General features: G+C 33.6%; 1 protein-coding gene across 1 annotated transcript; it reads right to left on the bottom strand.

The window, feature by feature from the left end:
- Positions 1-10,511: 10,511 nt before the first annotated feature.
- Positions 10,512-15,746, bottom strand: LOC130511115 (uncharacterized). The gene is made up of 5 exons (XM_057007959.1): positions 14,814-15,746; positions 13,788-14,731; positions 13,080-13,701; positions 11,180-13,035; positions 10,512-11,098 (listed from the first exon to the last, which is right to left on the bottom strand). Exons 1-5 carry the CDS (start codon positions 15,200-15,202, stop codon positions 10,512-10,514), a joined length of 4,398 nt encoding a protein of 1,465 aa, XP_056863939.1. The 5' UTR covers positions 15,203-15,746.
- Between the last annotated feature and the right edge of the window lie 1,104 nt (positions 15,747-16,850).

The raw sequence follows: 16,850 nt of genomic DNA, 5'->3' as shown, positions 1-16,850 counted from the left end.
ATAAAAAGGTAAAATTAGTAAATCATGAAATGCCACATAAGTAAGAAAGTATCTCTTATCTTTTGTGAGGTTCACCTGCAAAGATCTTATCATTTTTTCTTCGGTTTTTGAATTTCTCTTTCTACCTTTTTCAACTTTTATAATGCTCAGATATTTCAAATGTAATCATAATTTTTTTCTAAATTTTAATTTAAAGAAAAAAAAGAGTGATTCTAATACAAAATTATAACTGAATCGAAATTCATCCAAGGTTAAAACATCTCATAGCCAGATATTTCATGTGTTACATATTATCTTTACTAAGCAAGTGTCATATTTTTAAATCCTAACCCTAGAATAATATAAATCCTAAAAAATAGATCACAACAATCGTTAAAGGGATAAAATAAATAATATTCAGTTAACATATATATGAACGAAAAATGCTTTAAATTTGAATGATATAGCACATACTCTTCACTAATCGCATTGTTCTTATCTAATAAATTAAATAATTTATACTTGTAATCCGGAAATCAATATTGTTAGTTGAATTTTTCGATCAGTGATTGGATATCACTATATATATCAATCCAAAGATTAATTGAGTAGATATAACAAATAATACATATAACACAGTTGGGTGTAGAAACCTTTAACCGGCTAACATCCATTTTCAGTACATATTGGAAAACTAATATTGTGTCACATGTATAATCTTTAGTTTGAGATCTATAATTATACCCGACCACTTATAGAAAAACTAATTAACAACAATGATGACCGGATAACTGGTATTATTTAGTTTAGTTTTTACGGTTTATCATTTGGGTTTATGATTATCCTTTAGATTTGAGGTTTTGTTTTTAGCGTTTATCTTATAGGTTTTTACATGTTTAAATTTTACCATTGGGCTCAATATCTACCATTTGGATTTAGGATTTAAGGTTATAGTTTAGGATTTATCATCTAAGTTTAGTGTTAAGAGTTTGGGTTTACAATTTATGTTTCTTCTTTAAATTTAGCGTTTAAGGCTTTAGATTTATACTGATACAAACTATTTCTCAATATGATCCTATTTACAAATTTCCCCCTGTTCGAAAACACGGCCGCCCAGCCATCTAGACGGCCAAAATTTTACCGCAGCGAATATGGTCAAATCGGTAAAACAATACATTGACCCATGTAAGACTGGTTAATTCCTGCATTGGCAGCCTAATTCCGGTAAAACAATGATTTTGGACTTAATAACTAATTGTAATTATTTGGTAGTGGATAACTAATTGTAATTTTGGGGATTTGAGGATTTTTATATCAAACAATTCATAATCTAAATATTCGACAAATCAGAAAGAGACTGTTTAAAATTATTTATAAAAGTTTATATAATTATATCTAAGAACTTGTGTTATCATGTTTAAAATTAGTTAAACATATTATAGATATATTAAATTGTATTTAAAACTAGGTTCCGCGTATTTCCCGAGTACTCCCCAATTTTTTTAATGACTTGTTAGCTGCGGTCTTGCAGTCTGAACGTCTTCCGAACAGAGATTTTTCCTATTATAAATCATAAACCCTCTAACAAAACTATTAAAAACATAACTGAATATATTAGTTTTAGTTACCTTTTATATGACAATATATATATATCCGAGAACAAATCATCATTTAACGAACAACTCATTTACTTTTTCTTAATTAATGAACAAATCAATAGCTTTCTTAACGAAAAATTCAAATCTGGATTACTGAATTGCCTGGTGGACCAAAAAAAAAATTTACTGAATTGCCTAAATCAATTTCTACTAAGGCACAAGACTTACATACATGTAACTTAAAAAAAATTGACTCGTTTTAAAGATGTTTAATCAATTATTAAGTATTAATTTGCTGTACATAATTAAATTGACCAACATTGTGAAAGCAATAAAATCACATCCAATAGTTTTCAAGGAGTAAAGTTAATATCGGGCCTTATTTGTTCCTTTGCAGTTTGAAAAAAACTTTGTCTAGTTTCAGGACATTAATATATTTGACGAAACCTAGAAGTATATACCATAATTACGTGAAGACCGTTTTGAGCAAAAAAAAGAAGCTTAATTCGGCTTAGATAAATAAGACATGGTCTTCCTGTCATCAAATGTGCAACTACAAAATCAGGGCAATAAAATAAATGACAACCCTTATAAAAGCAAAGTGGGCTTGAGTTTATTCTCTCACAATCTATAGGGTTTAAGCTTGCTGATTTTGCAAGAAAAAAAAATTCTCAATACAAAGCCACAAAACTTGCGCTCTCACAAGAGACATGGTGATGAAACGCGAAGAGAAGGAGGCAGCAGAGCGTCGTAGCCGCTTCGATCGTGGTATTTACAAAGTAAATTACGATTTCCAAAAGCACATTCGTTTTAGTTCTGAGCATGGTTGTATGGTCATGGATATTGGAGCATCTTCTTCATCTACTTCAACTGTTCGGCGGGACAATGCTCAGATTTACACAAGAGATCTCATTTCAACCATTGGTAGTCGTGACAAAAGAGATGTTACTCCAAACTTAGGAGAAAACAGTTCCATCACAAATGACTATAAAGATTGGGGGATTGATCTGTCTCTCAAGCTGTAATCCTATACTTTTTTTTTTCCAAAATAATAACAAAATTTGCCTAAGTATTTTTATTTTAAATAACGTGCTCTGTTGTTACATTATTTTTATAATAAAATTTTACTTTGTCAAAGTTCCTAAGCGATGTATACACATCATATCATATACATAAGGCACATATACACACACATATATACATATAATATTATATTCAATCAAATGAATAGTTACTAAACTCTATAATAATGTACTACTTTAATATGTGCGTCCATACAAATGTATTTTTCAAAAATATGTTATTATTTATTTTTCATGTCACTATTATATATCATGTATGTGTCATCATATAATTAATCGTATTTTACACATACTATCATATAAATAATCATATAATTAATAGTATTTTATACATATCATCATATAAATAATCACATATATTATATTTTTAAAATTTAATGTGAAATATAAAAACCATAATTTAAGTTGGTGTCTTAAATTTGGCTTTTATTGTATTCTTCTTATATATATTGAAAACATTCTGTTATAACAGTTATTGGAAAATATTTTAGTAAAATCAAATTTTGAACATATGTATATTTTTGAATCAATTTTTGAATTAAAAATCAATTTTAAATTATTAATTTGATTTGAAATATATATATATATATATATATATATATATAAAGTTAAAATAAATTTATGATTATTTTAGACAAAAATGTTTTTAAATAATTAGATTAAACAATTTTCGTATATTTTAAACTGGCCCAGATAGATAATTGCTCATAATATAATGGACTTCCAACTTTTCTTAATAAAACATAAGTCAGTTTTTTTCTTGATATATATCTGTGTTTCCAAACCATATTTCTTTTATATTGATATCCACTTTTTCAAACAATTTAATAATATAGATATGCATGTACGTTTATATAGATAATATAGATATCTATATGTGACTTTTATATAAATATGAGAAAAGTTTGTAAACTAGCTGGGGTACTGATCTTGGCAAGATGAAAAATATGAGAAGAGTTTGTAAACTAGCTGGGGTACTGATCTTGGCAACATTTAAGTGAAACTTTATATCATATTTCGGCCAATGACTGCATCATATTTTGAATGTTTTCTTCTGCCTTTGGCCTAGAATTATATCAAGAACTGTGCAGTCATGTGATCTTGAAAACTGCGGTTACTGTTGCATGTTTTCCATCTTTTTTTATAAGGATGTACATTTTATTACTGTTGTAATGTAAATGTATGTTTGATACTATGTTACTTGTATCTCAGTCTGCTTAACAAAGCAAAGGGATATGATCAAGAGGTCCCAAAAAGACAAAAAAAAAAAAAAACTTTTGATAAAAATTTAGGTCTACAATTGCCAACTAGTGAACAATGTGTAAAGCTGAAAGTAAATTGATTAGAAGTCGAAGGCAGCATTTACAACTTCAGTAGGCCAGACACTCTTCACTAGTTCGTAGGATAGTCCTGCAATCAGAAGAGCAAAAGCTAACGGAGAAGGAAGACAGAGCCCGAAGGAAACTTGATCAAGTACCAACCGGAGGAGGAGGACCACCCTGCCCCGGTCAGCAGTAGAGAAGCCGACTCCGATCAATCGAACTCCAGAAACTCCCAAGCGCAAGAAACTCAAGACTCACAAAAGAAATTTATACCAACACTAACCACAAGAGAATACTCTCAGATACGCAGGCGGAAGTTTAATGCTCCGGTTCCGGCTACGATACAGCGAGAGGTCTGAACAAAAACAGTACAAACATACAGAGAAGAGCGAAGAAACTTACACCAGGGGGAACCTTCTGAAGAGGATGAGCACAGGAGGAATAAAGCTCCTCAAAACATGATGGGGCAAGTGTTCATCAGAAACTTCTCCGACAAGCGCAGAGACTGAAGACCGAGGGCCAATCCTCAAAACCCTGGTTAACTACCAGAACAAAGAGCGAGAGAGAGACTTCTAACTACTACCAGATGAAGTATAGCTGATTAGTATGATATTTCACTGTAAAAATAAATAAGTGAACGCGGTAAATATTTTGATAAATTATATATACTAGTATTAGTTTTGATGATTTTTTTTTCTTTCTTTTTTGATGATTAAATCTTAGTGAAATATGAGAACCAAATAATATGTTATCTTTTCTAAACAATATTTTGAAAATATATTGAAATATCACTGTTGAGGGCATCATCAGTTTTTGTATCACTAGCTCTCAGTTGCATATACTTGCATTGTGCTAGAAGCTTTATATCAGATTTCCTTGAAGTTTATTTACTTTTAATCAGTTGATCAACATAGTAATCATATAATATATTAAAAGAGAGAAAATGGTAATAAAACTTATATCTTAACCAACACAAGAATGACTTTTTGAGTAAATATGTTTCACGTTATTGAAATCTTAGCCTTCTTAATCCCTCCGATATGCCTTGAACTCTGGATCCCTTACTATTCATGGACATTTCTAATTCTAGCCTTGCACTACAAATCTTATTTCAAACTCGAAATACAAAATCCTATGATCAATTCTATGTACGATAGGTTATAGAGGTCTAGGTTGTTTTTTTTTAAACCACCGGTCTAGGTTGTTTAGGTGTCAATTCTTTGTGTGGTAGTGACTGAGTTCAGTAATTGCTTGTTGTTTATTTGTTACATTGCTCATTACATTGTTTGATTACATTGCTTTCTACCATATTTACTCATTACATTGCTTGATTGTCAGTGTTTAGTCAATTCTCTCTCTCTATTGAATGGTACATAGGCTCATGCGAAGAGTCTGGTATAAAACCGTTTTACTGAGTAACTATTTACTCATATGAAAGTTGTGTGCAAAACTGTAAATAATAATGGTAGACATGGTTGGATTGGTGTTTTCAAAAAGATTGCTTGGCGGCTTGTGCAGGATCCGAAGCTTAGTACTTCTCCAAAGCTAAATTCCTTTCTTTGGAAGATCAAAAGTGCGGCCTTTCCAGTTGGTTCTGTTCTTCTAGCTAGGGGCATTCAAGTTGATCCTAGATGCAAACGATGTGGAGAAGTGGAAACTCCTATTCATCTCCTCATGACTTGTCCTTTCTCCGCCCGTGTATGGGATCTTCTTCTGGCGCTAAACTAGCCATTACCTAGCCCTGATCTCTCCATCTCCGAGCTTCTCCTCTGCTGTTCATAAATGATCAATCTTCCACCAACCGGTTTGGCCTCCACTCCAGTGTTTCCTTGGGTCCTCTCGGACTTCTTCTAAGCCTTGCCCACCACACAACCGTGTCCCTCTCCCGCAGCGACCTTCCTCTGGCATTGCCTGCTACACAGATGGAGCTTGGGGATCCCATTTCAAGGAACAGTGGACAAGGCTGGGTTGGTTTTTTCAAGACCGTAATGGTGTCTCCGTTGAGCACCGATCTTCAAACCGCCCCCATGTCGCTTCGCCTTTGGTTGCTGAAGCTCTCGCTGTAAAGACTGCTCTGCTCGATGCGGTCCATAAAGGATTCTTTCGGTTGAATGTCTTCTCCGATTCGAAATCTCTAGTGAACCTCCTTAACTCCACTTCCTCAACGATAGAGCTTCATAGCTTATTGTTTGATATCACTAGTTTAAGTCGTAGGTCCGAAGCTATATCTTTCGTTTTTATTCCACGTTTAAGTAATGTAACTGCAGACTCTCTAGCTAAATCTGCTCTGTTTTCTCTTGTAAACCCTCCCGTTGTGGAGTAACTCTAGCTTAATAATAATCTCTTGTTCGTTCAAAAATAAAAAGAAAGGAACACGTCTGAGTTCATGAAATCATTGTCGGGACACGGTGGTATGTCTAGTTGTGTTTATTTTACGATCCAAACCCCAAATTATGTTATTGGGGGAGGCGGGTATTACATAATGACTAATGAGACATTTGAAATCATGGACTTACCAGAACAGAGTTTCGAAGTTATCAAAGACGATGAACTTTAAGCACATGACTCAAGTACGTAAAATAACAGCTTAGCTAGAAATCCTTTTCTTCTGATGAACGTTATCCTTTCGTAACTTATGTTTAATATTTGATTCGATGTAGTCTTTGCATGAAAATGGTCCAATGGTGAACATTTTGTGACTTGTTACAAATCAGAAACCTTCTAACAAAATTATTATTATTTTTTTGTTAAAGGGTTTTCAACCTTCTAACAAAATTACTAAAAACATATGTAACTAAATTTAGTTACATTTTTATAATTGGGAACAAATCATTTTCTTAACGAACAACTCATTTATTTTACTTTCTTAACCAACAAATCATTTGTTTTTTTCTCTTAATGTTCAATTGCTTTCTTAATGAACAATCAAATTTTGGATTACTGAATTGCCTAAATCAATTTCTAACAATCAAATCTTTCTGGTTTTTATTTTCTATGCACTGGCATGAATTACAGGCATTCATGCATCATAACTAAAATTTTTGACTTATTTTAACGATGTGTAGTTAATTATTGGGTATTAATTTTCTGTACATAATTGAATTTACCTACTTTGTGAAAGGAATAAAAGCACATCAAATAGTTTTCAAGGATTAAAATTAATATCGGGCCTTATTCGATCCCTTGCGTTTTGAAAATAACTTTGTCTATTTCAGTCTTTCTGTCATCAAATGTTCAACTGAAAAATCAGGGCAACAAAATAAATAATAACCCTTATAAAAGCAAAGTGGGTTTGAGTTATCGTCTCACAATCTACTGGGTTTAAGCCTGCTGATTTTGCAGCAAACAAAAAGAAATCACAATGCAAAGCCACAAAACTTGTGATCACACAAGAGAGATGGTGATGAAACGCGAAGAGATGAAGAGGTATCGTGATATGTGCATTTTCCGAAAGAACATTCGTCGAGGTCGTTATAGTTCTGAGCATGGTTGTTTGAACATGGGTTTTGGAGCATCTTCTTCATCTACCTCGACCGTTCGTCGGGGCAATGCTCAGATTTACACAAGAGATCTCATTTCAACCATCGGAAGTCGTGACACTAGAGATCTTGCTCCAAAGTTAGAAGAAAGCAGTTCCATCACATATGATTATAAAGATTGGGGGACTGATCTGTCTCTCTAGATGTAATCCTGTTTTTACCAAAATAATAAAGAATAAAAACTGTCTATGTATTTTTATTTTTAAATATGTGCTTCGTTGTAACATTATTTTATAATAAAAAATTTGCTATTACAAAGTACTTTAGCTATATGTACACATCATATCACATACATAAAGCATATATATATATATATATACTGAATCAAATGAATATTACTAAGCTGTATAATAATAATGTATATGCAAGCATGTATTTGTATATATATGTGAATTTTATATAAATATAAGAAGGGTTTGTAAAGTAGCTGGGGTTGTTGTCTTGGCACAAATAAAATAAAACAAGGTGAAACTCAGAAACATTTAAGTGAAACTTTATAAGATTTACTTATATCTCAACCATGACTGCATTAGATTTTTGAATGTTTTCTTCTATATGTCCTGCTAACCCGTCATCTCAAAGATCAGCACAGCTGCACTCAAAAGTCAGAATCAATAAGAAACCGAAACGTGACCTAAATCATTTTGAGATATATTCCAGCATTACTTTTGTCTGAGAAAGAACTTTACCGGTATATTTTTTTCAAAAAAAAAAACTTTACCGGTATAGATCATGTTCTAGAAGCATAATACCAACTAGACCATGACCCGCGCGCCCGCGCGGGTGTTTGTTTCGGTTTAAAATTTAACATAAGATTTTTTATAGGTTATGTATTTGAGATATTAGATACTACTCTGCTATTATAAGGTGATGTTAAATGTTTAAATGATGATATAAGTTTGTTATATATATTTAAATTGTTGAATATATGTTTGTTAATCATATATTTTGTCAACGGTTTTTAGTTAATTTTGTATTGAATAAAAAAAATGATTTGATATGTTTTGCATGGATAATTTTGTAAACATATTTATAAATGCATATGTTCATATTAAACTATTATAAATATTTATTTATAAATAAATAAAGTTGACATACTTTATGTATATTATAAAATACGAATTTATAGGGTTTTATAATATTTTAATTTTTACTAATATAGATAAAAACATTTATATACTGACATCAATTTATATTATTTATAAATGGGCTTTGGCAATGTTTGTGAAATTATTAATCTGTAAGCACTTAATTTTGTAGCCCAAATGACACTCAAAAATTGACTAAGGCCCAAATAAATCTAATAACCACTTTACGCAGGAAAAAAAACTGTTATACGATGGAAAAAAAAAGTCGATCATTGAAAGAAGAGTCTAGGTTTCGATGTTCCCAATTTGGCGAGTTCAAAGGGGACTGAGAAGTTGATTCGAGTTCTGTAGATATCATTTGGATTTAGAAGATGAAACGCACAGATTAATCAAGACAATCAAGGTAACAATTACTCTCTGAACTCTGTTTAAACATCTCGTTCTCTACTCTGTATTGATATTAACAATTGGTGTTTTATTTAGAACAGGTTAATTGTTCGGTTGATGAATCGTGAAATGAAGACGTAAAAGAAGAAAAAGTAGACATGGAAACATCCATTGAAGAAACACTCAATAGTCTCAGTTGATGTGTATTTTCGATGGTTCTGTTTTTATGTTCGAGAGAGAGAGATAAGAGCAGATCCAGCTACAAAAGGGCTCGGAAACAGACGTGAAAAGAAAAAGAAGCTAAGAAGATCTCAGCCTTACCAGCGAAGGGGTTACAGACCGATTTGGCGAGTTAGAGGGAGAAGTTCACTCGACTTCTGGAGATATCATTTGGATGTAGAAGATGGAACGCACGGATTAATCAACACAATCAAGGTACCAATAACTCTGTATATTCTGTTTAAACATCTGGTTCTATATTCTGTTTTGATATTACTAATACGTTTTTTGTTTACAACAGGTTAATAGTTTGGTTGATGAATCATTAAATGAAGACATAGAAGAAGAAAAAGTAGACATGGATACATCAATTGAAGAAAGACACATTCTCTCAGTGCAGATTCATCACTACGAATGGTTCGGTTTTTGTGTTCGAGAGAGAGATAAGAGGAGATCCAGCTACAAAAGGGCGAAGAAACAGATGTCAGCATAAAAAAGATAAGTCATCTTTTCATCATATTTGTAAATTTCATTTGAGTAAATTATTGGTTGAAATAAGTATTATAGAAACTTGTATTGATCATCAAGTTAGATTGCTCACTGTTATTTTAAAAAGAGAGACTTGTTGAAGTTTGTTTTGTTACCTTTAGTAGATTGCAGTTGTTAAAAAGCATGTATCTCATTTAGGTTGATGTATAGTTGTCACTGTTCTAGCACCACAAAAAAACCTGTTATGTACATATGCTATTAAGTCAAAGGGTAATTGATATTAGTACGTAATACATGGAAGGTGTAATTTTTTTTATTTACTATAACAGAATATATGATGTGCAGGTAATCGTGAGATCAGTTATTTGATTCTTGAACTGGGCAATGAAGTGGAGAACATATCATTTGAAAGGCAGTTTCAAGGTTAGTAATTTGATGATGACGCTTATTTTCTTATTGTGGTAGGTTGATAGACAAAGTTATTTCTTTTATTTTAACTTGATATCCCGATTCATAAATAGTCGAGCTTTCGTTTGGATGATTGTGTTATCACCTACTAAATTATAGTTAAAGAAGTTTAAAATAATAAAAAAACAATTGAAACTGTTTGTTTATTGTTCTGCAAAACACAAAAATAAGTAGAAGAGCAAGTTTAGTTTTGATGGTGAATCGAGAAAAATACAATATGCATGTCTTGTTTGCAAAGCTCTGCATCCTGCATTCGCAAATAAGTAAACAAAATTACTAATCTATGTATATTTATATCATAAAATAGATAGATGACAACTGAAAAGATAAATTTACCTAGTCACTGATATTTGTCCAGGTTATCGAAAACCTCTTTGAAGACAACATTTGTAGTTTTCTTTTGAGGTTTACCATCTTTGTCGAGAGCCAGAATTTTAAGTCCTTTTTTAGAAGTGACCCTAGACACAGCCACATAGAGTTGTCCGTGTGAAAACACAGGTCTTGGTAAATAAATACCAACCTCTGATAGGGATTGTCCTTGGCTTTTGTTTATTGTAATAGCAAAAGCCACTGCCAGCGGCAACTGCCTTCTGCGCATCTTAAAAGGAAGTCGAGTATCTGATGGTTCGATCAACAATCTAGGAATGTAGACTAATTTTCCAACCTTTTCTCCAGTTATGATCCTAGCTTGAATCATAAAGTCCATGAGTTGAGTTATCTGTAGTCTCGTGCCGTTCATTAACCCATTATGTGGCTGAATGTTTCGCAGAACCATGACTGGACAACCAATCTTCAGTCTAAGACTATGATTCGGTAAACCAGAGACCTTAATAGTGTTAAGAAAATCAGCTCCTAATGCTTCATTGTTGACTGAACCCTTATCTCTTGGGTCTATACTATCAGCACTGTAGTAAATCTTCTCCTCACCTGAAATTGAAACTCAATCATTACTACTTTATTTATTTTACATAAACAAATGCAAAAATAATACTTAAAATAAATATTTACCATCCAGCCGATCCAGCATGTAGTCATTAATAATATTGACATCTTCATTAGTCGGACATAAGATAGCTCTCTCTTGAAAAAACTTTGCCTCTTTCTTTTCATGTAGAGAAGCAGTATCGCCATAAACGGCTGTGCTGATTGCTTCTATCGGATCTTTGGAGTCTGAAATAAGAAATTCTGATGGAATATCTATCTCCGCTTCACCATCATTAGGCTCTGAAAGTTTACCATCCCCAATTTTTAATATCCAATCCGAAAAATTCCTAAGATCCGCAGCATCTTCTGGTGACAAACCATCTGATAACAAACGCATGTTCTTGGTGAGCTTCAAAACTTTGCAGTGCTCCCAAAGATATGACTTATTCAGAGAAGCTAAGACGATCTCAGCCCTACCAGCTCTATTTATAACAGGAAGAACCTGCCTAAAGTCACCCCCAAAGACAATTACCTTTCCACCAAAAGGCTGTCTCGCATGCTTCCCAACTATATCAGAAAAGGTCCTATCCAACGCTTCAAAACAATGTTTCCCCATCATCGGCGCTTCGTCCCATATAATGAGTGATGATTCTCTGATCAAATTAGCTTGATCACTTCCAGGCTCTATAGTACACGATGAAAACTCGTCTGGATTTAATGGAATACCAAATCTTGAATGAGCAGTCCTACCACCAGGTAGTAATAAAGAAGCAATGCCACTTGATGCGCAGTTTATCACAATATCTCCTCGACATCTAATAGCCGCAGAAAGTAACTTCCAAAGAAAAGTTTTCCCAGTTCCACCAAATCCATAAAGAAAAAACATTCCACCGTTCCTTTCGTCCACAGCAGCAAGGATCTGATCATAAATTTCCTTTTGCTCATCTGTCATTTTCGGAATATCTCTGTCAAGAGTCTCTTGCAATGTTTCTCGAGAATAACTTCGCTCATCCACTATCAAGACATTAAAATCCTGAGCACTTGTCTTTGGCAGTTTTGGCTTTGTAGTTAATCTTGGTAGAGAAGTACCATTACGTCTCAAGATCTTCTCAATCTCTAGTAAAGCATACTTCTTTTTCTCATCGTTGGTCAAGCATAATCCTATACAAATAAAATTGTACATATAAGATAGAATATTAGACAAAAATCTAATGTATTGAAATTGTAGGAAGTAATATAAAGATGAATCGCAAATGATTTTCATACCTGGCCTATTCAAATATTTTCTTCTGTTATGCTCTATATCTTCTGACAAAAACTGCCAAGTGCTTTCCCATACGACCTCTGGCAGAGACAAAGTGTTACTCATAAGCATAATAACAAACAACTCTCGTAGATCACTTGCAGAGCATTCGTAGCTTCTCCTCACAAGATCATCAATGTACTCCTGATCATCATCTAATAATCCACGAGCAAAACATGCATCTTTGTATTCAGGATAGAGAACTCCGTTAAAGGTCTTAAAGTCATCATAACTGGTAGGACCCCTCACAATGTTCAGCAAAATGCGCAAGAAATAAGCGGCTTCTTGTTTCCGCGGAGCATAATTTATTCTTCCTAAACAGAAACCTCTTTTCCGCTTCTTCCACTTCTTAGTCTTTTTGTCAAAGATATAGAAGATAGGAATCTGAGAATAAAGCAGTGTTCTTGCAAACTCATCGATCTTATTCAACTCGAACCATGCCAAGAACATAGTCTTTTCAATCAACTTACGACTAACCACTGCTTTCAGCTTGTCCTTTCCTTTAAAAGTGATCACTTGTTTTCCTGGCAGATGGAAAATAAGCTTCTCTACAGCAGTTGATCGATAGTGAATAGGAAATTTGAAGATTCGCCAAGCCCCTTCACAAGATGACACATATCTGCAAAACAGAAAAAAACTATTAGATAAAAAAGCAGAGATCACATCGAACAGACACAAAACGCACTGTAGCTGATTACATACCTGCAATCGAAAAAGTCCTTCAGTTCATTTCTTTTCTTTTCCATCTTTTCCACAGTAATCTCTTCATTGCCCAACTCATTAGCAACAATGTGATCTGGCGGTTCCACAGCAATAGTGACACGATCTTGTCCCTTATTAATGTACTTGAATAAGTACTTGATAGATCCAGCTTGGTTGCACCACTCCACATTAATGTGAGCTCGGAAACGTAGAGATAATCTCTTGTTATATGGAATAACAAACCGATTGTCACATTTTACTCCATTCTTCAGAACAAAGTTATCTGACTGTTCTCGCCTCCTATAAACCGGAAATCCTTCTTTATTAATAGTGGTCTGCTTAGCAAATTGCTTAGGAAATGACTTAGTGCACAACCCATTCTCCATACATGGAGAATTCATATTGGCAGGACCACAAGGACCGTGAATCATCATATCCTTAACAACTTCATAAAGCTCGGGTTCTTTCAATTTATCAGGAATCTCTGCAGAAATGATGTTGTCGATGTCATCGGTTGTAGGAAACTTGTGCTCGGGATTCATCCATAAGAGAATGTGTGCGTGTGGTAGACCACGTTTTTGGAACTCGACCGTGTACATCGCTGTTAGGAAAAAAACAGTAATTAGAATACAACAAATGCGAATAAAAATCATAGGAAGCTAAAATATAACTCAACTATTAACTTACATGCAACAGTCTTTCCAAGCAGGTGTTTTTTGGTTAAACCATCCATGAGTGAATCAAGTTTCATCTTGAAGACTCTACAAACAATGTCTGATCTATCTTCAGCTTTTAGCTTCCGAGACTTAACATATCTTGTGATCTCTGGCCATTTCGGATTACAAGTGAAAGTGATGAAAAGATCTGGAAATCCAAAATGCTTGCATACAGTCATAGCATCCAAGTAAAGATTCTTCATATATCTAGGACTCCCTGTGAACGATGCTGGCAACACGAACTCTGATCCTTGATCACTCATATCGACCTTTCCTGCATTCTCAGACTCTTTGATAGAATCATAACTATCGGATCGCAAAGTAGGCTGATTAAACCTCAGATAGCGTAGGCGATTAGACTCTATAGTAGTGTACGCATCCACCAAGAACTGCTGAAATAGTCTCCTCGAATGCAACAGATAATGAGACTCATTCTTACGTTCATGAAGGCGAAAAGCAAAGTACTGACGCATACTGATATTAGGCTTCTTCTGTTTCTTTGTAGCTTTTGTTACACCTTTCTTGATACCAAGTCTGAATCCATCTTCTCCATAAGTAAATAAGAGAGGATACTGAAGGGCAAGATAAGAAGCATGTATCTCATTTATTCGCTGTAGATGACCTGATTTCCGTTGTAGAACAATATCCCTCGGGTCCATATCTAAAGAAAAATCTCCTGGAATGAGAGCAGCAACTTCAGAAGCTGTAGGGGTATCATATGTCCTCCCATCCTTAGATCGATTACTTACAATCCTCATATGAAACGAATCTTCTGGTTGTATTTTAAATCGATCTCTGGCTGTTCTAAACTGCTTAACATATGGATTCACTTCATCCAACATCTTCATCAGCTTCTCAATAATATCTTTCCTCAGATTATCCTTCTTATTGGTCTGTAACCCCTGTCTACCAGAGCTGCAAAAAATAATAAAATAGTTAAATTTAATATATTTAAAACTCTTTTCATGTAAGATACGTTATATGACAGATTTATTACCTCAAACATTTAGCTCTGTTCTCAACTTCATTTTCTGTGTCAGCTATGTAAAGCTGTCCGAACTTCGCTCGGTTGTCACTATTGGGAGCTAAACTGCCCATAAGATGATAATTTTCACCTTGTAGAACTAACATCGGTGGTCCTTTTCCCTTTTTAACAGATCTCTCTACTTTCCCACCAAGTGAAGTAAATGAAAAGATCATGTTATAAGGTCTCATATTCTTCTGGAAATGCTTGCTTTCTGAATCATCACCTTCAATCAACTGTTTTAGAACACTTGGTGGTTCTTTTAGTAAAGGCAACTGCACTTGTCCTTGCATACAACATAAGGAAAATGTAGGATTCTTAGCATTCCGTCGTTTGTTCAAACGTTCTCCATACCACATCATAGCACCACAGTGTGAACATGTGTAAATTGGATCACCCTCATCAGTATACTCTGTATTTACAAAAAGAAATGAAACATTAGACACATATTTGTAAAAAAAATCATAATATTATAAAATATAGTTATAAATAATTTGTAAAAGACAATACCATCTTTGTTTAGCTCTGCTGTAGCTGCTGTAGACGTAGGTTTATCACGTAAACCATGTTTTGAAAATGGACAATTTACGTCATCAGTTTCAGATTCTGAATCAGTAGTATCTAGAGAGCTACAATCAAATTCAAGGTCACCAGTTTCATCAACAATTCCTGCAAAACAATTTAAAATTATATGAATTTATTATTTTAAAGGTCTGATAAAAAAACGACTTAATAAAAATGTGAAAAGAAACCTCCAAAGTCGGTATCTGGAAAAAGTGGAGGAGATGGTGATTGTTGACTTTCAGAATCCAAAGAAAACTGAATATTTGTAATATCTTTCAAAATTTTTGATGTCACTTTTCTTTGACGCTTTTGAGGCAGCTTCTTAAATGAGTTCTCATTTGTTTTATGCAGGATAGATGCTAAAGCATGAAGAGCATGTAGATGATTACTGTCAAGGTCGTAATGAAACAAAAACAGGTAATAGCAAACTTACATTTTGGAGCTGTTTTACTATTTTTCTGTCTTGCTACACTCGGGAGTTGTTTTGCATTTGTTTGTCGGGCTGGAGAAATATCTAGAGAAAAAAAATTGTTTTAGAATCTTAAATAATATTAAAATAATTTAAAGCCTGCAAGCATTGAACATTTCAGATACATTACTTTTGTTGTTTTGTTTTCTCTGCTCAAATGAGAGACCAATTGAGAATGGCTTATGTGGCTGCAGGACTTGAGCTAACAAAAGAGAATAAAAGGAAGGTGTTAATCTTTTCAATGGCTGAAATCAAGGCATTGCCAGTATCAAAACAAAGCAACAGGTAATTTTCATGACTTACATGTCTTAAACGTCAAACAACTGCTCTGTTTTGGTGAGTCTGAAGTTTCGTTAGAGAAACTATCAAGACCTGTTGCAAAAATCCCGAGAATCACTTCCATGTTATATATAATCTATTACTTATTTATTTAGTTGAATAGTAAATTGGCTGGTATGATGCACTTACCAAGTAAACATCTCCGTTTATTTCTTGGTGTCTGGGGTGATAACATGCTGATTTGCTGATATAAGGAATGTGTATTCGGTGGAACATTCCTTCCTTCAATACTCTCAAACATCCTGTAATAGACTGATCGCAATGGAATGTCTTGATTTGTGATAGAATTTGTACAGAACTCTCCTGCATTGCTGAATGTTCGCTTATCCTTTTGTGTTTCTGGAGTGATGTTGTTCTCAGTTCGATCTCCACTGTGATAATCTGTTTTTTTCCTCTTCATAATGCTTCCTCAAGTTTTTTTTTCTTAATCCACAGTAATGTAGTCGATAGAATATGGAGGAGGCAGTATTAATTTTCCTTATTGTGAAAATCGTAATTGTATTTTCAATTACCTAATAAGTAGGAATGTAGTTATTAGTTGACACTCTAGATATAGGAAGTAAATATATCTGTTAATATTCTGGAAAACAGAATTTATTTCATTGATCTACTTTCTCTTACACAAGTTTTCATGAAAA

The sequence above is a fragment of the Raphanus sativus genome, chromosome 4, assembly GCF_000801105.2.
Source record: "Raphanus sativus cultivar WK10039 chromosome 4, ASM80110v3, whole genome shotgun sequence".
NCBI lineage: Eukaryota > Viridiplantae > Streptophyta > Magnoliopsida > Brassicales > Brassicaceae > Raphanus > Raphanus sativus.
The sequence above is the reverse complement of the archived record's forward strand: the minus strand, read 5'-3'. Positions and strand labels throughout refer to the sequence as shown.